General features: G+C 43.3%; 6 protein-coding genes and 1 long non-coding RNA gene across 12 annotated transcripts; 1 reads left to right on the plus strand and 6 right to left on the minus strand.

Moving 5' to 3' along the window:
• Positions 1-275: 275 nt before the first annotated feature.
• On the minus strand, positions 276-6,773 carry LOC124316064 (mucin-5AC-like). Its single transcript, XM_046781804.1, has 18 exons — positions 6,520-6,773; positions 6,073-6,372; positions 5,938-6,004; positions 5,701-5,868; positions 5,503-5,630; positions 5,298-5,422; positions 5,087-5,223; positions 3,796-5,013; positions 3,548-3,663; positions 3,345-3,475; positions 3,132-3,268; positions 2,193-3,068; positions 1,962-2,123; positions 1,754-1,884; positions 1,552-1,673; positions 1,341-1,477; positions 1,154-1,263; positions 276-1,086 (listed from the first exon to the last, which is right to left on the minus strand). The coding sequence occupies exons 2-18, from the start codon at positions 6,112-6,114 to the stop codon at positions 661-663; spliced, it is 4,233 nt and encodes a 1,410-aa protein (XP_046637760.1). The 5' UTR covers positions 6,115-6,372; positions 6,520-6,773; the 3' UTR covers positions 276-660.
• Positions 6,774-7,097: 324 nt separating this feature from the next.
• LOC124316065 (mucin-5AC-like) lies at positions 7,098-10,532 on the minus strand. The gene is made up of 10 exons (XM_046781805.1): positions 10,255-10,532; positions 10,137-10,182; positions 9,767-10,029; positions 9,598-9,661; positions 9,272-9,532; positions 9,030-9,169; positions 8,933-8,958; positions 8,775-8,870; positions 8,572-8,708; positions 7,098-8,506 (listed from the first exon to the last, which is right to left on the minus strand). Exons 4-10 carry the CDS (start codon positions 9,653-9,655, stop codon positions 7,308-7,310), a joined length of 1,917 nt encoding a protein of 638 aa, XP_046637761.1. The 5' UTR covers positions 9,656-9,661; positions 9,767-10,029; positions 10,137-10,182; positions 10,255-10,532; the 3' UTR covers positions 7,098-7,307.
• Positions 10,533-10,753: 221 nt separating this feature from the next.
• LOC124316067 lies at positions 10,754-11,726 on the plus strand. 3 transcript variants are annotated; one of them, XR_006911786.1, is made up of 3 exons: positions 10,754-10,838; positions 11,148-11,238; positions 11,344-11,726. It is a non-coding gene; the product is annotated as an uncharacterized LOC124316067 (long non-coding RNA). The 3 variants fall into 3 exon arrangements; XR_006911785.1 differs by having other exon boundaries at positions 10,755-10,838; positions 11,141-11,238; XR_006911784.1 differs by lacking the exon at positions 10,754-10,838 and having other exon boundaries at positions 10,845-11,238.
• Positions 11,727-13,864: 2,138 nt separating this feature from the next.
• Positions 13,865-16,570, minus strand: LOC124315832. 3 transcript variants are annotated; one of them, XM_046781528.1, is made up of 7 exons: positions 15,826-16,570; positions 15,672-15,756; positions 15,200-15,613; positions 15,002-15,129; positions 14,817-14,938; positions 14,611-14,747; positions 13,865-14,542 (listed from the first exon to the last, which is right to left on the minus strand). In XM_046781528.1, the coding sequence occupies exons 2-7, from the start codon at positions 15,736-15,738 to the stop codon at positions 14,013-14,015; spliced, it is 1,398 nt and encodes a 465-aa protein (XP_046637484.1). In that variant the 5' UTR covers positions 15,739-15,756; positions 15,826-16,570; the 3' UTR covers positions 13,865-14,012. The 3 variants fall into 3 exon arrangements, with proteins under 3 accessions (XP_046637484.1, XP_046637485.1, XP_046637483.1); XM_046781529.1 differs by having other exon boundaries at positions 15,672-15,750; positions 15,818-16,570; XM_046781527.1 differs by having other exon boundaries at positions 15,672-15,747; positions 15,817-16,570.
• Positions 16,571-16,585: 15 nt separating this feature from the next.
• Positions 16,586-19,250, minus strand: LOC124315831. 2 transcript variants are annotated; one of them, XM_046781526.1, is made up of 9 exons: positions 19,092-19,250; positions 18,652-18,869; positions 18,507-18,571; positions 17,894-18,439; positions 17,592-17,798; positions 17,387-17,526; positions 17,206-17,327; positions 16,997-17,133; positions 16,586-16,914 (listed from the first exon to the last, which is right to left on the minus strand). In XM_046781526.1, the coding sequence occupies exons 2-9, from the start codon at positions 18,738-18,740 to the stop codon at positions 16,601-16,603; spliced, it is 1,620 nt and encodes a 539-aa protein (XP_046637482.1). In that variant the 5' UTR covers positions 18,741-18,869; positions 19,092-19,250; the 3' UTR covers positions 16,586-16,600. The 2 variants fall into 2 exon arrangements, with proteins under 2 accessions (XP_046637482.1, XP_046637481.1); XM_046781525.1 differs by having other exon boundaries at positions 17,592-17,786; positions 17,882-18,439.
• A 102-nt stretch (positions 19,251-19,352) lies between these two features.
• LOC124315835 lies at positions 19,353-20,870 on the minus strand. Its single transcript, XM_046781534.1, has 6 exons — positions 20,669-20,870; positions 20,309-20,605; positions 20,106-20,233; positions 19,909-20,030; positions 19,701-19,837; positions 19,353-19,642 (listed from the first exon to the last, which is right to left on the minus strand). The coding sequence occupies exons 1-6, from the start codon at positions 20,733-20,735 to the stop codon at positions 19,527-19,529; spliced, it is 867 nt and encodes a 288-aa protein (XP_046637490.1). The 5' UTR covers positions 20,736-20,870; the 3' UTR covers positions 19,353-19,526.
• A 541-nt stretch (positions 20,871-21,411) lies between these two features.
• Positions 21,412-23,008, minus strand: LOC124315836. Its single transcript, XM_046781535.1, has 6 exons — positions 22,782-23,008; positions 22,485-22,712; positions 22,282-22,409; positions 22,089-22,210; positions 21,882-22,018; positions 21,412-21,813 (listed from the first exon to the last, which is right to left on the minus strand). The coding sequence occupies exons 1-6, from the start codon at positions 22,846-22,848 to the stop codon at positions 21,692-21,694; spliced, it is 804 nt and encodes a 267-aa protein (XP_046637491.1). The 5' UTR covers positions 22,849-23,008; the 3' UTR covers positions 21,412-21,691.
• Between the last annotated feature and the right edge of the window lie 243 nt (positions 23,009-23,251).

Raw genomic sequence — 23,251 nt, forward strand, 5'->3', positions numbered from 1 at the left:
TTCAATTATTTTATTAATGCTTTTTTTCGAAAAGTTAAATGTGTTAATGCTGATTCGAAACGTGTTCGCTTGGAAAGCTAATATCGCTGTGTTGTGATTCGCAAAATTCGTCTGCTCTTGTAGAATTGAAAACAAATTTGTTGAGATTTGAGAAAAGATTTTTTCCTTGAAAATCGTTACTACCTAAGTTGATCCTTCATCATTATTAACCATCAAACTGGTTCAATTCGAAAGTCGAAACTGCCCTAGACTTGAGGTGAAATTTTGAACAGTTGTTCATTTTCATTTAATCATTTTATTCTCATGAAATACACCAGAGTTGAGTTCAAGGAATTAGCCAAATAACACATCACCGCAAATAAAAATGAAGGGTATGTACAAAGTCATTCGTCAGATTATTGCAAACCGAATCCCTGAATTAAGAATGAACCCCGACACCGCACAGGAAGAATCGAATAACAAAAGATCGCGAATAATAATTTAAAAAAAAAAATGTCTGTAAAAAGCCACTAAAGAGCAATCAAATAACTCTGTACGAACTACGAATGAATAGTCTTGGCATGAACCTAGAATATTCAGACACTTGTCGGAAACATATTATGCTTCAAAAGTTTGAAAATGTGACTTGAGCCGAGATTTAGACGACGCATCTTGGGAATGCTAATGATGTTTCTTCAACGGACTGCGTATCTTTTTGGTTTCATTCAAAAGCCTCGTTATATAGGACAGTGCGTCATCGAAAACGTCATCGACAGGAATATTGGCCGACTTGGAAACTTCAAGGCTAACGTCATCGGATTCTTCTTCGCTAGAGCTCGGCAAGGACTGCTTGGAGCTGGGCGATTGTAGAATGAGCCAAAGATCTTCGAGATCTTCGTCGGAAGCATCCGAAAAAATCGTAGGATCGGACGTTGCGTTCGGGTAAAATGACGACAAGGACAGGATCGAGTCGGGAGATATTTGGGAGTAGGTACTAGTCTGGTGAGGAGTTATAAAGTTTTCTTTGGCTAAGAGATCATCCCCTGGATTGGTTTTCGACTGTGGGTAATCACCAGAGGACGGTTGATACACATCCGGTAAGACGACCTATTAAGTATCCAATAAAAATGATTATGTCATCAGTAAATTAGAATTATTGATCATTTTTAATCACCGTAGGGACTCCCAGGTTTAGAGATTGACTCGCGAGCTGCTGCATCCAGCTGTTGTAGGATTTGGAGGCTTTACTTTTCGTCAAATCCGATTCGTCTGTGAGACATTCGCCTATTTTTTTGTTGTGCAATGAAATTTCGTCATCACTGAGATTCGGTTAAATCAAACAATTAAATTTGCTGACTGACCTGATAGGGTGAAAGCCAATCCTTCGGAGTAACCATCGTTGAGTCCGACATGTTTCAAGATAATAGTGACGTCTTCCGGCTGTTGGTTGTCGACGTACCACTGGAAGGCAGGAACGGTATGGACACGGCCGCAAATTCTTTTGAGAAAATAAAGAATGAATCCCTCCCAAATCATTTCAGAATCGTGTAAAGAATAGAGTCAGTAACTTACTTGGATTCGTTCATGAAGGGAGCCACACGATAATAGCCTCTCAAACAATCCTCATCATCGGCCAGTCGACTGCGTTCGTCAACGGTCATGGTCACGACTCCGCGACGACAGTTGTTGCTCACCTAAGTATAGGCGCAGTAGTATTAGTGCACAGGGAATAAACGGGCGAAATGAAGCCCAGCAGTTTAACGACTCGACGTACCTTGACATTCCAAGAGCATATGAGAGGAGTGATGCGATTGAACGGGAACCAAGTCGATTTGACCGTGATAAACTCTTGATGCGAATTCGGATCACTTGACAGGGGGACCAAGACGTTGCCTCGGCACGTATCTGCCGTGAAAATCAAATCATTTCAATCATTGATACTCCGCCTTCAGAAAAATCATTGACTCTGCTCGATTTAATACCTAGACGCAGTTGACCGCCATTGACAGTTGGCACGAAAGTTGAGGAGCTGTCAGTGTGCCATTCCGTGTTGTAAAATCCAGCCTGGATGCCCACACTCGGCTCTGGTGTTGTTGACGGTGTTCTAGGGGGTCGGGTGCTGGTCGTCGTCGTCATTTTAGGGACTATTTACACGCAGATGAGAAATAAACGGCCAGTGATGAATAGGAACTTTAATGAGTTCGATAGATTACCTTTCGGTGTGTAGCTGATGGTCTGGCTCGAAAGAGATGGCCGTTTAGTAAATGGACGGGCCGTTGTGGTTGGAATTTGTGTAGTTGGACGAATGCTACTGGGCCGTGCGGTAGTCGACGGGAGGCGGTAATCGGAAGTGGAGTATATGTCCGACCAGGATTGCTGGGTTGAATTGGGAGATTTCAATATGAGCCAGGGGGTCTCAGGACTATGGCTGAAAATGACGGGGCTTTTGGTGGACGTTGGCCTTGCGCTAGTCGCAGGACGTCGAGTAACTGGAGGAACTGAAGTCGATGGAACAACTTGAGTCCAAGGACGAACAGTGGTTGTTGTGGTTGACGAAGTGTGGACAAGTGGCCCAGTTTCCGACTCGTAGGAATCGTAAAAGTTGATCCAGGAACTCTTGACTGTACTAACAGGGGCTCTGGTGGTAGTAGACGGCTTCACAGTTGTCGACGGTTGGCGAATGATAACGGAAGGAATCGAGTTCGATGAGACTGGAACTGCCGACGGACGATCGGGAGCCAATATTTGAGAGGATTGCACGGTAAAATGAGTGGCTGCTGGATAAGCATTCGTCGAGGAACGATTGCCGCCGGTTTGGGGAGCTTGCAGTTGGGTGACTGTTGGTGGTGCAAATTCATCCTTGTGGCCGACGGAATTGGAAAACGAAGAGTCGTCGTACGGTTCGTCGGCTTCAATTTCGGAATAGGCCGAGTTGGTACCAAGGCCAAATACGCCAGGAATGTGAACTCTAGGGCCGTCTCCACTTTTAAAGTCTTCCAAGACACGACTCATCCATCGATTTTGAGACCAATAATTGTCAATGACAACGTCCAGTTTCTTGGCATCCGGCTTGCTCGGAATACACTCACCTAATCAAATTATAAGCCGTTACTATACCCATCGAAAGTTTAATAAAAATTTATTCTCGTCACCTTGAAGGCTAAACGAGAAACCTTCAGCTCGTCCGTCGTCGAGTCCAATGTTCTCCATAACTATCGTCACATCTTCGGGTTGCTGGTCGTCAATATACCAGTGCAGAGGCGGGGCAGTTCCGATTCGACCGCAGATTCTGTTCGTAATAACCGATTCTAGTCGTGTAATAATGAATGGGCGCAAATATTAAGCAAATGCCGTGCGACACGTACTTGGCTTGCATCATGAACGGGAAAACGGTGTAATATCCCTTGGTGCATCCCTTGACGTCAGCCAGTCGACTCCGCCCATCAACTCTCAACGTTATCCGTCCACGGCCATTCGTGCAGTTGGTGTTTCTCACCTTTTTAATTTAAAAAACAGTTGATTAAATTGTAGCCGGGAGAAATAATAGGGAATCATCACTTGATTATACCTTGACATTCCAAGTGCAGGACAATGGGAAGTTGCGTCCGGCAGGGAAATGCAACGATTCGTACGAAGAGAGACGATCAAAAGACAAGGGAACATTGATGGTACCTCCGCAAGTATCTGAAAGTAGTACAAAGTAGGTATGCAAATTGATTGTTAAAACCAATAGCGTTTAAACCATTCAAACTAAACAGGCAAACACTTTTATCTATAAAATGTTGTCGACATTTCAACGTGAAGAAAATGACATACCGTATTGATCCCAACTAACGGAATGAACCATTGTTGGACGACGAATATATGAGAGGCCGGAATCTGATGACACGCTCGGCTGGACTGGACATACCGGACAAACTGGACTCTGAGGACATGTTGGGGGACTGGCCGAGGTATTTGGTTGACGACCTTTGACGTTTGGTTGGCTCGTTGTGCTTTTACTTTTACTTTTGCTGGGTTTTTTGTTGGGCTTTTTGGTAGTTTTAGTAGCTGGACGTTTGGTAACTAACGTAGAACTGACAACCGGCTGAACTTTCGGCAGCAACTGATTGTGATTGGGAGTTTTCATTATGAGCCAAGGGATCTCGCCATTCTCGTTGATGGGCATAGGAGCGATTTTGTTCACGTGGGTATTGACTGGATTCTGCTGGTAAATGTCGGACGAGAAGGGCTGGCCTCCAGAGGAAGGCGATTTCAGGACAAGCCACGGCATATCCGAGTTATCATCATCATCAACATCCGGCCGTCGAGTTGTCGGTCGAGTTGAAGGACGTTTGGTAGTCGGCCTACTGGCGGTGGTCGTCCTAGGGCGAGTTGTTGGCTTTTTAGTTGTGGTGGCCGGGCGGGTAGTTTTGGGCGGCGACCGAGTAGTCGAGGACCGCTTAGTCGGCGGTCGAGTGGTGCTCGTTGGAGCACGAGTGGTTGGCCGATTTGTTCCGGTAGTTGGTCGGACAGTCGTCGAAGGAGGTCGGGCTGTGGACGGCTTCTTAGTAGTGGGGCGGGCAGTGGTCGATGAGACTCTCGGTGTTGGTTTCTTGGTCGTGTTTTTAGTCGTCGGCTTCTTGGTAGTTGGCTTCTTGCTAGTTGTCGATTGAGGCCGTTTCGTAACTGGTTTTTGGCTTACCGACGATTTGGCATTGGCCGGGCTACGGGTCAACACGTTTGGGGAGCCGGTCGTTGGATTCTCCCACGTTTGGTGGTCGACAGTCGATTTGTGGCTGCGGTAGTAGTCCAGGCTGAACGGCATGGTGACTATCGAAGGCGACATGGTCGTCGTTGCTAGTGGAATCTCGGAATTCCCTCCAAGCATTTCCGTGAAGTTATTGCTCATTGAAATGTCGTTGCCGGAATCATCGGTAGAGAAGACCACGATCGGGACGCCGTAATCGGTTGAATTTCTCGCGAGCCAGTGGCTGGTGGAATTCATCGAGGATTCGTCAATGGTCACGTTCACTTCGTTGGATAGACATTCACCTGATTGTAATTTGTTAATTGAGGAAATTGTCATCGCTTTGAACATTGTTTTGTTAAATATCTAACGCATTACCTGTTAGAGTAAACGACAATCCTTCCGAATTGCCGTCATTGAGGCCGATATGTTTCAAGCTGATGGTAACATTTTCGGGCTGCCGATCGTCGACGTGCCATTGAAAAGGCGGAACAGTTCCAATACGCCCGCAGATTCTTTAAAGAAAAAAAAAAGGTGTCGAATCATTAGATTGGGCATCAATGACTAATGTCGAATGGGCTGATTATACTTGGCTTCCTTCATGAAAGGTGAGACGCGATAAAATCCATTGAGACATCCTTCTTCATCCGACAGCCGACTGAGCTCATCGACAGTCATGGTCACCAGCCCGCGATTGCAGTTCGTATTGCTCACCTGCTCATTGTGAATAAAACAGAGGTGCAAAGTTTTAGAAAAATCCTAATTGACTGAACAAATCAATGTGGAATTTTTACCTCCACTTTCCAAGAGCAAACCAACGGGCGGGTTCGTCCGGCAGGAAAATCAATTGATTTGTAGGTCTGCTCAATAAGGATATTCCGGTCATTTGATAAGGGGACCAGAATATTACCACCGCAAGCATCTTTCGATAGAAATCCAAGCGTTAATCAACACATTTCGTATAGAGGAAAGAGTGTGAAGGAAAAACGTACCATATTGGCCCCAGCTAACGGGCCGGGGGCTTTTCATTGGACGCATGCTGCTAGCTGGCCGACTGCGTCTGTAAAACGAACGCAAACTGTCTCTGTCCATCGACAATGTGGGCATCGTCGGCACACTCGGATCCAATTTCTTTTCCAGCAGTCGGCTCGATATGGAACCTGTCAAAAACAAAAGTCCAATTGATCGTAAACAAACCCCCTGGTGAGCCAAACAATCAAAACGTTTACCTGTCAAAGCGAGCGGCACGAGGACACAAAAGCTGAACAACAAGACGTGCCAATTTCGACGCATTATCTAAAGTGAATGAATAAGCATCGTCTTTGTATAGTTCCAATTAATTTTTAATGATTGCAATTGGTTACCTTTTCAGTGTCGAATCTCAGTAAAAGAAAGCTGGGCATCATCACTGCACAAAGGGACTTTGCAAAGCGATGCAGTGGCGACGAGATCCTGTTTCGTCCACAGGAGCTGATTCAAATGCTGGGCGAAGACTGAACAATTACGGAAACAAACAATCGCCTTTTTTCTCCTCTTTTTGGCTCAGATGGTCGACAAAAATCAAGTCGCACACTCTAGACGACAACATAAACTTTTGGTTTCCTCGTGTGTGCGTCTCTTCTCGGTTCTCACGTGCACCGCGTATAGCGCGTGCAGCCAAACATCTGTGAAATGAAAAGTTTTAAAAATAAAAAAGTGAGATTACGATTGCCCGTATCGCCAGCAGTTCCGTTCGATTGGTCATTCAACCGATGACTTTCTCCGCAGTAAACGAGTATAGACGGGCGCAGTAGTACTGTTTGTTCTCTTACCTTCCAAAGCATTTCCCTAGCCGTGATTCACCGTTTTAGCCTTTAATCAAGCCGGAATTCCGCATAGTACGACCAGGTAACCTTTACTCGTCTAGAGCCGAGACCTTCTTGGAAGACGGAAATTGGCCCCATCAATTTCAATACTAAATTAGCGCAAAAGACTAGAATCAAAACTTAATGATTTAAAATTGTGTGCGAAGAAATGTAGAAGCCCTTGCATCATCATCTCCTCGATGACCACGAAACCATTCATCCGCATCGTATCCAAATAAAGATTGCGTTACGTGAGAAGATGTAGGGTTGGATGGGGACGCCAGTCGAAGGAAAAGTTGATCCCGTAATACTCGCGTGTATAAAACTGTACAAAATCATTAAAAAGATGTTCAGTTATTTGAAGCTTTTTAGCGGTACAATTAGAAACTGTTACCTATTAAATTCGGATTCCAAGCGGCACATCTTCTTCCGTAACTGATTTTCTTTTTCGACGGCGGTCAGCAATAGTCGCAGGGGAAAGATTTTTGTTTCTATTGATTCTTTCGGTACAGAAATACACATCAAATCTATGCATGATTTCTCGGTACGGTTAAACTTTTTCCAATTTATTGGTCTTCATTGAAACTACAAAATAGGAAGGCCCTTAGAATGCCAGCAAAGTGCGATATTCCTTCAATGTTCCAAAATAAATAGGCGAAAACTTAACGAGATGAGTCAAACAAGATGATAACTAAATAACGGTATAAAGTTAGTTTCAATAATATTAGAAAATTGCCTTTCATATAAAACGGGATTTAAAAGAATGATGGGAATTCGTTAAAGTCTTTAAATACTAGCCGATTCGGCGGATGGATTTGTTGCCGGATGGGCTTCTTGGGCAACGATTTTTGTAGCAGTGGTTTGTCCAGCAGCGTCGTGATGTAAGACAAAGCATCGTCGAAAACCTCATCGACAGGGAAATTGGCTAAATCTGGGTTTTCAATGGTGACAGAATTGAAATCTTGTCCATCAACGACAGCAGTTTCCGACAGGTACGTTTCAGGGCTGGGGAGGATGGCGGGAGTCTCGTAATAATCGCTGACGACGGGCAGATAGGCGGGAGTGCTGCTCGTAGGAGGATCGAGGTCGGGAGTCGAAGGTTGCGCATTGGGCTGGTAAGTCGCCACCGATTGGTTGCGATGGTTGTACTTGAGGATGACGACTTCCTGAGTCGTTAATGGTTTACTGTGACTGGTCGTTGCTGAAATGGGAGATAAACTTGTCGGGGCAACGGTAACGGTAGACGGTGGAGGAGATTCAGTCGAGGGCATGGAATGGATTTTCAGTTCGTCCCAAGGAGTCTCCAAGTCAAAAACGGAAGGTTTCGGCGGTTTAGTCGGGGGTTTCGTGTTGCTGCTCATTGGCAAAGTTGTCGCTGACGACGACGTTGAATGGATTCGATTAGGGAACTTGATGTTGAGAATGGGATGAGGTTTGGGGTTGTTGTCGAACGGCAAGGGCAGAGGTCTGGGGGTAGGTGTTGTACTCGTCGAAGGAGATCCTGATGAGGATTGGTTGGGAGGTTGGAGAGGCTTGAGGACGTCCCAAGGAGTCTCCAGATCGAAATCAGGAATGGGGCGCTTGGTGGTTACAGTAGTGGTGGTCGATGTGGTCGAGGTTGTTGTTTTTTTGGGAGGTAGTGTTGTTTCGACAGTGGTCGATGTCGTCGACGTGGTCTGGTTGCGTTCCTTATCCTTTTGAATGAGCATGAGCATCTCAGCATCGCTATTGCCCGTGTCAACTGGCAGTGGCTTGGCAGATTCAGCGTTTGCTGCAGTTTGGGTCGGCAAAGGACTGTTACCTGTGGCCGCTACGACGCCCGGAATGACCACCGTAGGAACGCCCGATAGAGCAGAGTCGGATAACATTCGATACATCCACCGACCATTGGCCCCGCTGTTTTCCTTGCCGATGTCAAACTTTTTAATGCCAATTTCAATCGGCAGACATTCACCTATTGAAAATAAATACGAATTGTATTTGATACCTTTTGAGCCAGTACGAATCAATAAGTCTCACCTGAGAGAGTAAATGAAAATCCCTCGGCAAAGCCGTCGTTCAGTCCGATATTCTTCATCGTGATGGTGACAACTTCGGGTTTGGAATCTTCAACGTACCAGTAGTAGGGCTGAATGTAATTGATGCGACCGCAAATCCTATTTGACCACACGTCAAAATTATCGAGAAAAACAAATTCTATTTTATACAAGCGTAGTAATTACTTGGCTTCCTTCATGAAGGGGGAAACACGAATGTATCCTTTGGAGCATCCTTCTTCATCCGGCAATCGACTGCGTCCGTCCACTCTCAACGTGATACTATTAGGGAAATATTATATTAATTATATTATAATAATTATTAAATAATAATTTATTAATACCGGGCACGACTGCAGTTCTTAGTCGCCTGTTCAAATTTCCTCAACAACACGTTAGTGAATTTTTTACGATAGCATATTAAACTGTTAATAGAAATACCTGAACATTCCAATTGCAGACCAAGGGATAGGTGCGTCCGGCCGGAAAATCAGTCGACTTGTGAGTGGGTTTGATCGTTTGCTCTGCCAGGACCTTTCGGTTATAAGTCAAGGGGACAACGATGGTGCTCCCGCACGTATCTGTCATCAAAATACAAATCATTTTAAAATATTGAACACAAGTTTCCAAATCAGAATGTCCTGGAACGGAAAGATTGGCCTGGATCGATTAAAGCTTATTACCGTACTGATAAGTTCCCTTTTTTGGCGGAGCAATGGGAATGGATGAGCTCCCAACGTAACCCGGCGTAGATAGAGTGTGAGCAAACGACTGCACGACTTCCGGGTTGTAATAAGGTTTGTAGTCGTCGGTGGCACTAAAGTAACCCACGTAATCGACCACGTTTCCCATATTTTTGTTTAGCGTTTTGTTGGCGCTGTTCTTCACATTGGCGAACAGCGACGTGATCGGGTTCGAGATGCGCGAATGGACTTTGAAGACTCCTAATTTCAAACACACACGAAACCAATCAGAATGTTAAAATGAAGCCTACTGAAATGATTTCTACCTGCCGATGTCAAGGGGACGGCAAAGCAGAACAAAACCCAAAGAAACAATTGACGCATTTCGGCCTGCAACAAAAATGAGAAAAAATGATGAATCCAAAAATATGGTCAAGGAGACAAAGCACAAACAACAAAACGAGCAAGAGAATATCTACAGTCTGTGCAACTCACCACGCAAATCTCAATCCAAACTGAGGTCTACCAATTATTAGCGATTCAAATTCTCCGGAGGTTGGAAGAACACTGGATAAATACTTGATGAAACCGTCGCCTTTTTCCCTAGAATTTTCTCCAACATCCAAGGAGCCTCCCAATACCAAACTACATAACAAAGCTTTCTCTCAATTCAGTTTTTTTTTTCTTCTTCTGTTTTTGGTTTGTTTGTCTTTTTCAAAAGTTTTTCCTTCCCTAGCTATTCTGTCGACTGTATAGACCTATAAAAGAAAGCACCCCGATAGCAAATAGGACATCATTGATTCTCGTATCCATTTTTCCGGACGGCGAGGTGTCCACTCATCCGCAAAAAAGAAAGGACACGCACCAAGTTGTTTCGTCATTCAATGGCAAACAGGACGCTTCATTTTTGTCTAAAGGGCAGATACAAATGTCAAGATTAAGTCTGAGGATTAAATGCGCATCAAGTGTTATCTCTAATATACCTGCTATCGCGACTGCTCTGCTCAAAAACGCTTCCTTTAGCCTAGAACTACACGTTGGGCGTCAGGAATCAGCTCAACAGACGCGGACGCCATACAGAGGGCCTCAATCGCATAGAGATGACCTAGATAAGTAGGGTTTTACGACGATATGAAAGTCGTTTAACCGCTATACCAAGTGAAAGAGTTGTGAATTGTTTCCAATTCATGTCGTTAGTGAAACCTTCTATTTATACTTTTCATTAGCCTACTAATAATAATACATAATAGGTTTCTATGGGCATTTCTAATGTAGATTTTAATAATGCCCAGTTACATTCAATGGCCAATAAGAATAAAGATCCGGAGTTCAACTACTTACTGATCTGCAGGCAGTAAATTATTATCTCTATCTCCAAGTAGATGTCAGACGTGGTTTGACTTGGGATTGAAACGCAACTACGCACAGGCTACATTGTGCAAGAGCGACGTTTTATCCGTTTTATCTTGTTTCGTCTTGAAAGTTCGACCGTCAACTGCATAATCTCGCATCTGGCCAAGAGTTGGCAAAGTCTACACAAAAAACCAAAACACATTAGATGGACAGGGTATTGAATACTAATGTCTTTTTTCCTTAGAAGATAGTTCAAGCGTAAATACTAAATTAAAAAAGTTTAATTTGGTAATAGTAAATCTTGAGTCAAACGATCACGAAGGATAGACGGGCCACAACTACAGTTATTTATAATGCTTTTATCTTCTGCCCACTCAATCTTCTGCCCACTTATCATCTCCACCCAAGTTTTGGCTTTGTTTGAGCCTGTCTTTTTATCAGAAAAATTGTACATATCTAAAAAAAACAGTGTCTGGGAGTGTAATAAAACTTACCTGGTGGTTCTCTCCACTTCAGGTGTCAGTGCCGTCCATACCTTTGGGAGCTCATCTCTACAAGTTTGGGTTCTCGGTATCAACCACTAAAAAGAAGAAAAAAAAACGCCTCCATTATGGGTAAATCCATTTTTCCCTTCTCCAAACGTTGACTTGCATTAATGGCCAATACCATACGCCAGAAAATGAATGCAAAACATGAATTAATTCTAAACATTGTGATAGGTGTGACAGATTATTTGCCGTCAATATCGAATATGTTCAACAGTAATTCAAAAGAAAAAAATTCCACCTATGGCTTCATTCAAATCATTTCCAATCCAGCAGGAGCGACCATAACTTCTGGAGCTGTAGTGGGCATTTTTGTGTCTGGCATTGCCACTGGTTTGGCTATTGCAGCAGTCGTTGGATTGGGTGCCACAACATACATTTGTTACAATCAAATGAATACAATGAAGACCCAAATTACAGAAACTGCACACCGAGAACACCATAAGCAACCGACCGGCTGCGTCAATTGACTGAAGATTCATGTCTTTAGTTTATCCTTCTTAGCCACTTTACCACTTTCATTAGCCTACTGGTAAAATACACATGTTTCTATGGCATTTTTAATTTTTATTGCGATTTAAACTTAGCGCAGTTGAATTCAATCATCATTACGAATAAAGATCCTGCAGCAAACGTGGTTAGGATGAGGATTGAAACGCAACTACGCACAGACTGCATTGCGCAAGAGTGACGCACGTTTTAGTCTGAATTCCGCTTATTAAAGGTTCCACCATAATCTGCCTCAGCTGGCCAAGAGTTGGCAAAAGTCTTGCGAAAATATTTCCATTTGTCCAATCCATGGAGTTTTAAGTCGAATGGACCCGGAGAAAACGTCAAGAAAAAGACGATAAACATCCAAATTGCTGAGAATGCATATTTACCATTATATCTAGCACAACAGCAGCAACCAACTGAATCGTGAAGTCAATTATTATCATGACATTCGAAAACAAAAAAAAGGAAAACGTTTCGCACTGGTGAACGAACAAAGTTCTTCAGAAAACTGTTCATTTGATTCGGCGGTGAAGCTTTTCGACGAGACTTATCCGACTTGAGAATCAAGGAGAAAAAAGAATTTCAAAGGTCTCATCCAATACAGTATCCAATGTCTAAAAATGTCGAGGCGAAATCCAGTTTAACTACGTGGGGCACTGGGGCAGTCTGTCAACGATATGGCGACGCACGGGGATACTACACAATCACTTAAACAAGAAACACTCGCGGAATGAACGACGTGCCAACCGAAAACCTTTCAAAAGATTACAAAATCTACACGATCTAGGCGACAACACAAAGTTGAAAAAATGTACGGACGACTCCCGCATTCGTCGTTGCTGGAAAATGTTTTATCAGTGGGTCTAGAGAGTGTAATGGAATCTGACGGCGGTGGCAGTACTAGTAGAATAGTCTAGTAGATAAACACGGACGGGCATTTTGAAAAAGCAGCTCTTTGTAGCAAATCACCCCAAAAATACTATTTCTAGGAAATCGGGTAACTTCACTCAAAGCACACGTGAAGATTAAAGGAAATAACGAGAGCTGCTGATCTTGATCGCAGTCAAGTGCTCATTTTAATGTTTGAAAATAATATGGCCATATTTCCGTTAGCACTCGAGATTCCTAAATATTCACGCAACGACAGGGGGGAAAATATGAAATACCTAAGAATGTTAGTCTGCTGCTGATAAACTTGACTTGTTGATTGTAGTAATGACAGGCACCAATTTTCTCACCAAGGGTATCCGCAGCTTACACCTGAACAGAAGAAAATATTATTAAATTTCTAAAATCGAGAAAGGAATTCCAAGTTCAACATTCAACAACTTCTTCATTGAGTTCATACTACTAAAAAAAACCAGTATGGGATATTCACTCACATCCATCATATTGCTTTTTAGGCAGATAAAACATTGTTTCTGAGCAGCCTACAACTACATGTATGAATCCAGTCGATTCATAGTAGTGTGAACAGCAGATTGTCGTTGGACCTCAGATGAATTCCACTTTCTGCAGCAAAAAAATAAAAAAAAGTTGACAGGTTCTACATGCTGCTGTCCTACTGCTATATGTGAATACAGAGACTTTCATGTAGACAAGACGTCTGACAAGGTGGACAAACCTTGAACAGTCAATAAACTATGGGCCACACACAAACCCAAGGACATAATGGAATTCAAATTTTTCATAGTTTATGCCTTGGTAAATGTTAATTAGTGTCTAGGCATCTTTAAAAAAATGTGTGATTTTAATGAAACACTACATATCGTAACACATCACCAATAGAAAATAGATTTAAGTAAAATTTTAAGTTGAACTAACCAAGATTTCCTCTGATTCGATGTGATACACATGGTGAATCCCTAGATTTTGACACAGCTAAGCATATTTCACTCTAATTATTCAGAAAACTTCGACATTCATTTAAAGCTGAGACTGAGAAAAAATACTAGGAAAAATTCTATAATGCCTGATGTAGGAATCGTGTGAAAAGACGTTTGCTCCAGTCCATGCTCGAGTCCGATTAACGTGATGGAACTCCCAAGTGAGTCAAAACAAGTCGGCCATTAAAATGGAGAATGTGGAGTGAAATCGGTTTTGGCAACCTAGCTGAACCCACCTACCTGCGCGATTCCTGAATAATCTAAAAAAAAAATTCTACATCGATTACATTCTAATATATTTCACAATCTCTTGTAAACAAAATAAAAATATGCATTCAAGACAATCGGAACATGCTTTTAACTTGATAAAATCGAATGTAACTCGGCAATAATTCATATGGACAGCAGTATAACACTGAAATAATAAATGATAGTAAAACAGGAGGATCATGGGAACACGGTTTATTGTTTCGTTAATGGCTTGCGTGCCTTTAATGGCTTATCCAATAGTGTCGTGATATACGAAATAGCATCGTCGAGATCTTCGTCGACAGCAATCGGAATGTTGGGTCTTTGTGGAGTCGTTTGCTGCTGGGTTGTTATTTCATGTGGATAACTTTGCGACCAGGACGACTGATGAGCGGGAGTGGTTGACACTGGACGATTTGTCTGTGATGGTTTGCTGGCTGCCACAACTGGCACAACTGGAGTCAGAAAGGAACTGGGCGTCCAAATCTGATCGGGAGAGATTGGCTGGATGGGAGGCTCGGAACCGGAATCAAGCGAAGGATTCAAGACGAATAAAGAATCAGAATTGTCGTCTGGCGGATTATTAGTTTCCGCTACGGTAACGCTGGCCAAATCCAAACCTGGGATGACCACGGTGGGATAACCGTTGGTTGCGTAATCTTTGTAGAGTTTCTGCATCCAGGTGCTGTAGGATTTCAAGGCTTTGCTTTTCGTCATGTCGGAATCGTTTGGCAGACATTCGCCTGTGGGATTTTAAAAAGATTTAAAATAATAAAGAAAAACATGGACATTGGTAATATCTAAAATTCACCTTGAAGGGTGAAACCCAGTCCTTCAGAGTATCCGTCGTTGAGTCCGTCGTGTTTCAAAGTGATGACGACATCTTCCGGTTCTCTTTCGTCGACGTACCACTTGAAGGGCGGAACGGTGTCGACACGTCCACAAATTCTGTTCCGCAAAGAGCAGATTTACATAAACTGTTGTCATCATAACCCAATTAACTCATATTCTATTTACTTGGCTTGTTTCATGAACGGAGAAACCCGATAAAATCCATCGCCGCAATCCTCTTCGTCCGAGAGTCGACTGAGTTCATTGATTTTCATGGTGATGAGTCCCCGGCGGCAGTTTTTACTCACCTGTCAGTCGGTTAAACGAAATATGAAATAATTAAATTAAAATTTGAATGAAAGTCGAATTACCTTGACATTCCATATGCTGACGAGGGGCGTTTTGCGTTCGTACGGGAAACTGGGCGATTTGACCGTGAACTTTTTGTTGAAATCGGGATTGGTTGAGATGGGGACGAGGATCGTTCCTTTGTACGTGTCTGTCGATTAATTTAATTAAAACAAAAGTTAATCTTTGCCTCCATATTCTATCAAATAAGAGTAACTTACTGGTTTTCTTGTTGTTGTACTGGGCATTGTAGACATCGTCTAGGGAACTTTCGTACGACGATTCGACGACTTCACCGTTTAAAATCTGCGAGTGTGTATTACTGGAATAGTAATTGCTCCCGTGGCCGTTTGTGGTTTGCGAACTGTGAGAACCGCTGGTGATGACCAGTTGCCTCGTCTCGGGACTGTCATCTGCTTTCGATTCGACAGCTGTTGTAACATTATTCAGCAGCTTTTCGTCTGATTTGACTAGCGTCGGAACGTGCGGAGGCTCTGGCGTGCTAGTGTTGAAATGACCCAAACTGCCAAAAATAATTCGGTTGGTGGCTTTTTCGATTTTGCTGCTGCCAGCTTTCAAGCCCCGCCAAAACGACGAAATGGGATTGGGGAGTCGCTGGATTCGCACCCTGAGTCCTTTTTTTAGAGAAATTAATTAAGTTTGAAATGGAATAAGAAAGACAATTGGAATTACCAGCCGAAGAGGTGAGTGAGACGACAAGGCAGAGGCCGAGCAACAAGACGAGAAACGGTTGGCGCATTTCTATCGTCTGCAAGAAATCAGAAAATTGAAATTGTCAATGAAAAGGCGGAATATTAAAAAATATTAGTATACTTGCCTTAGTAGTTTGGTAGCGATTCAATCAAAGGAAACAATTTGAATGATGCTCCCAGCAGTCGATTCCAATGCTTCAAAGATCGAACCGAGACTGAAAGACGATAGGATCTTGCAATGGCTTTTTGACTTTTGCATTTTATCCGCAGGCAATGGGCACTGAGCAGAGATATGTAAAACTAGGATATTCCCGCGTATACTTCTCACGCTCACGAAAACTACCGCGCTCAAATGGGTTTCTCAGTTTTTGATATTTACCCGTGCATTGTGCCCTCTAGCAAAGAACTGCTGGCGTATAAATAGGACATTATACACGCACGCGATATCCGATTTGAAACGTCCCACATTGGTTTTAAGCACAGGGAAAAGAGGCTTGAGAACTCTTTCAACTTTTTCAGATGTTTTTGTTTTTTTCTCTCTAATTAGCCTGCTTTCAAACAGTTGTGCTTATAGACAATAATCAGCTCATCCTCTTTGGCTCCTCTGCTGTTGAACGAAATAAAACAGATTTTTACGGATCAAGAATTAATGCAACTTACAAATGTGATACCACCAATAAAAACCACGCTGGTTGTAGAAAACTAAAAATGGGAGCCAAATATTTCACAATGTGCGGCAGTTAAAACCGTAACGGTTTTCTATTGCTAGGCACTGCCATTACAAATTTACAAGCATTGTAAATGTGTGCTAAAATATTTGGAATCGTTCCCAGCACAGTCAAAAACTGACTACGCAATTTCCCAGTCAATTTGTATAGGCGTTTTTGGCGTAAATTGTGATGAAATAAGTTAACGTGTATTCGTCGAATTAGTGGATGCATCCAACAAAGTCGTGATATCAGTTAGGGCGTCGTCAATATTGTCTTTGGCTGGGACGGCCGGCGTCAACCAAGATGAATATTTTTGATTGGGGTCGTCCAGGTGAATGGGTGGCAAAATGGGAGGGTCAAATGGTGTCTGGTGCGTACTTGCTGGGATGGAAATGGTGGCGCCGTGTCCCTTGGTCGAAGCTTCCGTCAACAGACGGTCCATCCAGTTGGTGTAAGCCTCGCGGTTTTCCTGGCCGACGTCGAACGTTCCCCGTTCGATCGGCAGACATTCACCTGAAAAATTGTTTAATTCCATTATTGCCAGATGCCGCCATTTTATTCGTCGCTTTGACTCAACAACCGTCGCAATTCCCACCTTGAAGAGTAAACGCCAGTCCTTCGGAGAAACCGTCGTTGATCCCGATATTCTTCATCATAATCGACACATCGTTGGGCTGTTGATCTTCGACGTACCAGTGGAACGCCGGAATGCTATCGATCCGGCCGCAAATTCTGTGAACGTAAAAACAATTATTTTCTGATTGGCATAGAATGAAACAATAAGAAAGTGAAGGTCAAATTTACTTGGTTTCGTTCATGAATGGGGAAATGCGGAGGTATCCTTTGGCGCACTCGTCTTCGTCCGGTAGTCGACTGCGTTCGTCCAATTTCATCGTGATGCGTGCACGACGACAGGCCTTATTCACCTTGCGAGAAAATCGTGAGACAACCGAGAGCATTCACGTAACCCAAATGAGGAAAATACCTTGACGTTCCAAGTGCAGACCATAGGATAGTCGCGTTCTTCCGGGAATTTCGTTGACTCGTAGCTGGGCTTGATGGCTTGTTCCATCAGGATTGTCCGATCAGCCGTCAAGGGGAGAATAATGTTTTTTCCGCACGTATCTGTCAATCGGAATTTCTAATTAAATCAATGAATTCTTCTTTTAAATAGAATTATGAATGAGTACCGTATTGATAAGTTCCTTTGACGCGCGGAGGTAGGGGAAGTCTGAGGGGTCGATCCAGCGGTTTGCGATCGATCATGGCCTGGACACGATTGCGCGGGTCGTTTTTGATGAGGACGGGATTGCGGCCCCGTCTGATTTCTTCTAGGGACACGAGTTTGGTCCAGCTGGTCGTGTTGACCCAAATGTGGTAGGAATCTTTGTTGCCGGAAATGGATAAAATTGAAAATTTTGAATTGAATTTTGATTTGATTTAATTGAAAATTTAATTGTAGATTTCCTTTGTTTCTAACCTTTGTTTCCAGCCGCAATAGAGTCGCTGTCCAGTGCGGAGCCGAGCGGCACCGGTTTGGGTATACCCGGCCCGTTGAGCCACAAACGTCCATCTGAAGTGAAGACTGAAATCTCGCCCATGTGGGTGGCCACGACGGCGTGAGCTCCGGTGACTGGCAATTCTCCAGATTCGGGAAGAATGACACCCGTCACCGAGTTGACCCTGGGACGTTTCGTAGTAGTCGTCCTGCGTCTCGTTTTGGAAACAGACGAAGGTCTTGGCCGTGTGGAAGCTGATGGGCGTGGTCTTGTGGCTGTTGATGGTCTGGGTCTTGTTGCAGCTGCTGAAGGTTTGCGTTTTTTAACGGGCCGTTTCTTCTGGGCAGTAGCTGCTGTTTCCTTGTCGGGCTTGTTTTTGTTGACCATGACCGGTGGCTTAATGGCGTAGGATTCAGGAATGTCCAAGTCGTCCAACGTGAAGATGCTGAGGTCTTCGTTTGAATAAGTGTCCTTGGAATCTTTGGTCTTGAAGCCATTGAAATAGGATTTGATGGGATTCGAGATGCGATCAACGATTCCTGATTAAACAAACAAGAAATGAATATCAGACTAATAAAAATGCCAATGAAATGCTGTTCCAATAACCTGTCGACGTGAAAGTGACGCCGAGTAAAACCAGCAACAACACGATAAATATTCCACGCATTCTTCTGTTCAAATAAAGACAAAACAAAAGGCGTCAATGAATGAAACAAAATGATAAAGCAAATGACGATACAAATCGACTCACACAAGGATCTCGACTGCTGATGCTGAAGTGAATGTCTGTGCTGCTGCTGAATGAAATGAGGCTGGAGTGAGACTGAACGAGGACGCCATCGAGTCCTTTCATTTATTCGCGCCTCATTTTCTCTTTTGTCGAAAGTGTCTAGCTGCAGTTTCTCCGTTAAAGATGTTCCACTAAAAGCTGGCTAAAATGGCGGTGAAAGGTGTACAACATGGAAGACTCTGTGCAGTTAACGAGACAAAAAAAGGAAAAGGGCATTACACCGAATTGTAAACAACATCCGTACGATAGGCCCATGTTCTCTTTCCCCTAATAAAGGGAAACAGATAATAATATTATGGGAAATGTCCGTAAACCGAAATCAGTTCCCATCAGCTGATCGACACACACATTGTTTATATACCCAAATAGTACGGCCAAAACAAAAGGAAATTTCACGTTACCCCAAATAGTAAATAGGACAGCGACAAAAGAGTTTCGTGTCATCCTTTCCGGCCGCAAAATCTTTTTTCTCAGATGTTAAAAAACATTCACGCCAGGAGAAATGTACAGAATCACGCACAGACCACAATTTAAACCGCATGCCTCTATACCGACGAACCGACTGAGAGGCCGGAACCGCCCCCTACCTCCCAAATGATGATTAGAGGTTGCCAAATCGTTAATTAGCTTACAAAACATGGAAAAATTTCATTTCATTTATTCGTTTATTTAAAAAATAAAAACGTCCAAATACAATAAATAATCAATCAAGCAACAGACATAAATAAATAAATAGCTTATATTAAGCGAATGGTTAGGTTAATTATTTTGAAGACATTTGATAATGAACTCTAAAGTCGTAAAAGAATGGCGACTAAGAACTTTTTGGTTCATCTTTAGACAACGGTGAGATCCACCGTTTCCGACTCCTTGGAAAGATTTGCCATCCAGGTGCTGTAAGATTTCAAGGCCTGGCTGCTCGTCATGTTGGAATCGTTTGGCAGACATTCACCTGCATCAGGATCGAATTTTAATTTATGTGAATTTAAATAGGATTTCTTTGATATTACCCGACAGAGTAAAGGATAATCCCTCCCAGTATCCGTCGTTGAGTCCGGCGTGTTTCAACACGATACTGACGTCATCCGGCTGCTGGTCTTCGACGAACCACTGAAAAGGCGGGACAGTTTCGATCCTTCCGCAGATCCTACATAGTCAAATTGACATTTCATTTCCGGCCATTATTTAAAAAAAGAATAAAGTGTCTTGTTGGTCTACTTGGCTTCTTTCATAAAAGGAGAGACTCGATAATATCCTTTACTGCATCCGTCCACATCGGCTAATCGACTGCGTTTGTTGATCCTCATCGTGACGACACCCCGGCGGCAATTGTCACTCACCTATATAAAAACAGCCCCACATAACCGTTATTAATATTCGTAATTAAAAATAAACAAGTCCATGGATAATAGTACCTTGACATTCCAGGTGCAAACGAGGGGATTGGTGCGTTCGTACGGGAATTTGGTCGACTTGTACGTCTGCTCAATCAACGTGTTGCGATCGTTGGACAGCGGAACGACAATATTGGCTTCGCACAAATCTATTCCAGCAGAGAAAAATTAGTTATATTATTCCTGTATACATTTCTATAGATTTATTATAATTTGCATATTACCCACACGGCGTTGTCCGTCGACACCCGAGTAGGGCAGCGTGATGGCCGAGCTGTGCGTTTCACCTTCGATGTTGTAATAGGAATTCAACGCGTTGGGCAGGATCGGCGGCAAGGTAGTGCTCTCGATTTCACTGCCGGCAGCCGCTCCTTCCTGCAATCCCACCAGGAACGGAGTCGGTAACGCTGGCGGTTGACTGCTGCTGGTGGTTGGTTCCGTTTTGTTGGCCTCCCTCAATCCCTGGAAGAAGAACGTCAACAAGTTCGGGATTCGAGGGAATTTCTGCTTAATCCCCGGCTCTAATTGAACGACAAATAATAAATCACTAAAGGGAATAGAATATTATAACCAGTAGAACTCACCTGCCGATGTGAAGGAAACGACAAGGCAGAGCGCCAAAATCAAAACGGCAAATAATTGGTGGCCCATTCTCTTTAATTCAATTACAAATTTGTATACAGTCAGACCGATGAGATGCCGAATTCTCTTGGTTGAACGAGTGGAACTGCAAAAAGTGGCCGGCCAATGCTGCAGAGGCTGAACGAAGACTGGAGTGTCGGGATCGAGTAACGGCCCCTTTTTTGTTGTTGGCCATTTTGCAGCCCAGCTGGAAACAAGTCACACCATGCAGCAACCAGCAGGCAAATCATTTGATAAGTGTAATCTGTGCGGGTCGTTCTCACGTTTCCATTACAGCACAAATCATAGCCACTAATAGTCGGGAGCCGTTCCTAAATAGGACGTCACACGCGGGTAAAAACGGCCGCAAAATTGGCCAGTCCATTCATCCGCGCGCAATACTGAAGCCAACTAATAGCTCAGATAAACACGCGTGAATACACAATTGTTTCATCAGAAACCCGAATCCATTTGCCCAATTTACATGGGCCACATTTATATCGACGCCATCAGCACCACGGTATTTTATATCCAATAAAAAATTTAACTTTTGGGAACGTTTTGAACTTTACACGACTAAATTCCAGTTTTATCTATTTTCAACCGGCCGTTCATTAATAGCCGGGAATGCAGCGTATTTCGTTTTATCACCGGAAATAAACGGACCCTGTTTGACCGTCACGATATTGTTATAAAGGTAAAAAAGTTCACTTTTTCTCTCGTTTATTCGATACGACAAAATACAGGATTATTCGTGGTTAAAAAGTATACAATTTTAAATTATGCCTGGGGGGATACGTGAATAAGAAATTGCATCACTTTCCTAAATAATTCAATTTGGGTGGAGATAATAAATAATAATAAGAAACCATGGCGACAAGTCTAAGAGTGAGTAAAACACCTTTTCTCTTAATAAAAACCTTTATAGACGAGATTCCCCTTTTATCGCACGACTCCCGACCGGTGGGTTATTATAAATGATTCGATTAGGGCGTGACCACTACAAGATCCAAGGCTTCTGACTCTCGTTCGAGCTGATGCAACCAATTGCTGTAGGATTTGACGGCCTTGCTGACGGACAAATCCGATTTGTTTGGAAGACATTCACCTAGATAGATTCATTTCAAAATGGAAATTATCACGCCGTCAAGTTTAAATTTTAATTAGATGACTCACCAGACAGGGTGAAAGATAATCCCTCCCAGTATCCGTCGTTGAGTCCGAAATGTTTCAAAACGATCGTCACATTTTCCGGCTGCTGATCTTCCACGTACCACTGGAAGGTGGGGATCGTCTCAATACGTCCGCAGATCCTACATAGTCAAATTAACATTTCATTTTCGGTTATTATTTAAAAGAGAATAAAGTGTCTTATTGGTTTACTTTGCATCTTTCATAAAAGGAGAGACTCGATAATATCCTTTGGCGCATCCGTCCATTTCGGCCAATCGACTTCGCTTGTTAATTGTCATCGTGACAAGTCCCCGTCTGCAATTGTCACTCACCTGTTGATAAAAATAAAAACACGGAAAATGAATTATTAATTCATGGCACTGTTAACTAGTGGCTTATTTACCCTGACGTTCCATGAACAGATGAGCGGAGTCGAGCGCTCGTACGGGAATCGTGTCGATTTGAACGTTTCCTCGATCAAAGTGTTGCGGTCGTTGGACAGCGGAACGAGAATATTTCCTTCGCACAAATCTGCAAATCAATTCGTTGTTGGTTAATTGAATATCACTTTATCATTATTTCCTTTTTGGTGTTGATTGTGTTTACCTACATTTCGTTGGCCGCCGTCTGCCGTGGGCACGACTACTGTGGTGCTGACCGTCAGTCCCTCTGATTTGTAATGCGAGTAGCTCGTCACGTTGGGGTAAACGGTCGGCAATGGCGGCGGACTCAATTTCTCCACAGTCTCGTCCGTTTCCGTGGCGTTGGATTCCTTCCATCCCTGCAGGAATGAAGACAAAGGATTCGGGATCTGCTGGATCCGCTTGATAAGTCCTGTAAGAAAAGCAGCGAATATTATTCAAGTGTTAAAGGGGAATTAATTGAAGAATTTGAGTAAAATACCTGCCGAAGTGAAGGAAACGATCAAGCAGAGAGCTACCAGTGAGACAAGGTGGCAATTTGAACGCATCTTGCTGCCGTCTGAAATCAAAGCCCAAACTGATTGAACAACGCGGGGTAAAAATCCCAAATTTCCTGTATAATTCCAATTAGGAGAATAGAGACGATCTGGTGCTGTGTGTTTGGCGATTCAAATGGTTAGGAGGGTGACTAGAGACTGGACGAGGAAAACAACAGGTAGTGGCCTTTTTTCCTGGACATCATTTTCCCAAACCAACAGCAGAACCGTACGTGTATACGGCGACGACGACTATATATAGATAAACTCCTTGGGGTTTTCTTCCATATTGCTGTTATGTTGACACCGTAGGGGGGTCTTCTCTCCTATTCAACATCTTCCCCTCGATAGCAAATGGGCCAAACATTCTCCGTGTTCCGTTTTATTCCGCTCGGAAAGGTCCTCATTCATCCGT

Source organism: Daphnia pulicaria, chromosome 11, assembly GCF_021234035.1.
Source record: "Daphnia pulicaria isolate SC F1-1A chromosome 11, SC_F0-13Bv2, whole genome shotgun sequence".
Lineage (NCBI taxonomy): Eukaryota > Metazoa > Arthropoda > Branchiopoda > Diplostraca > Daphniidae > Daphnia > Daphnia pulicaria.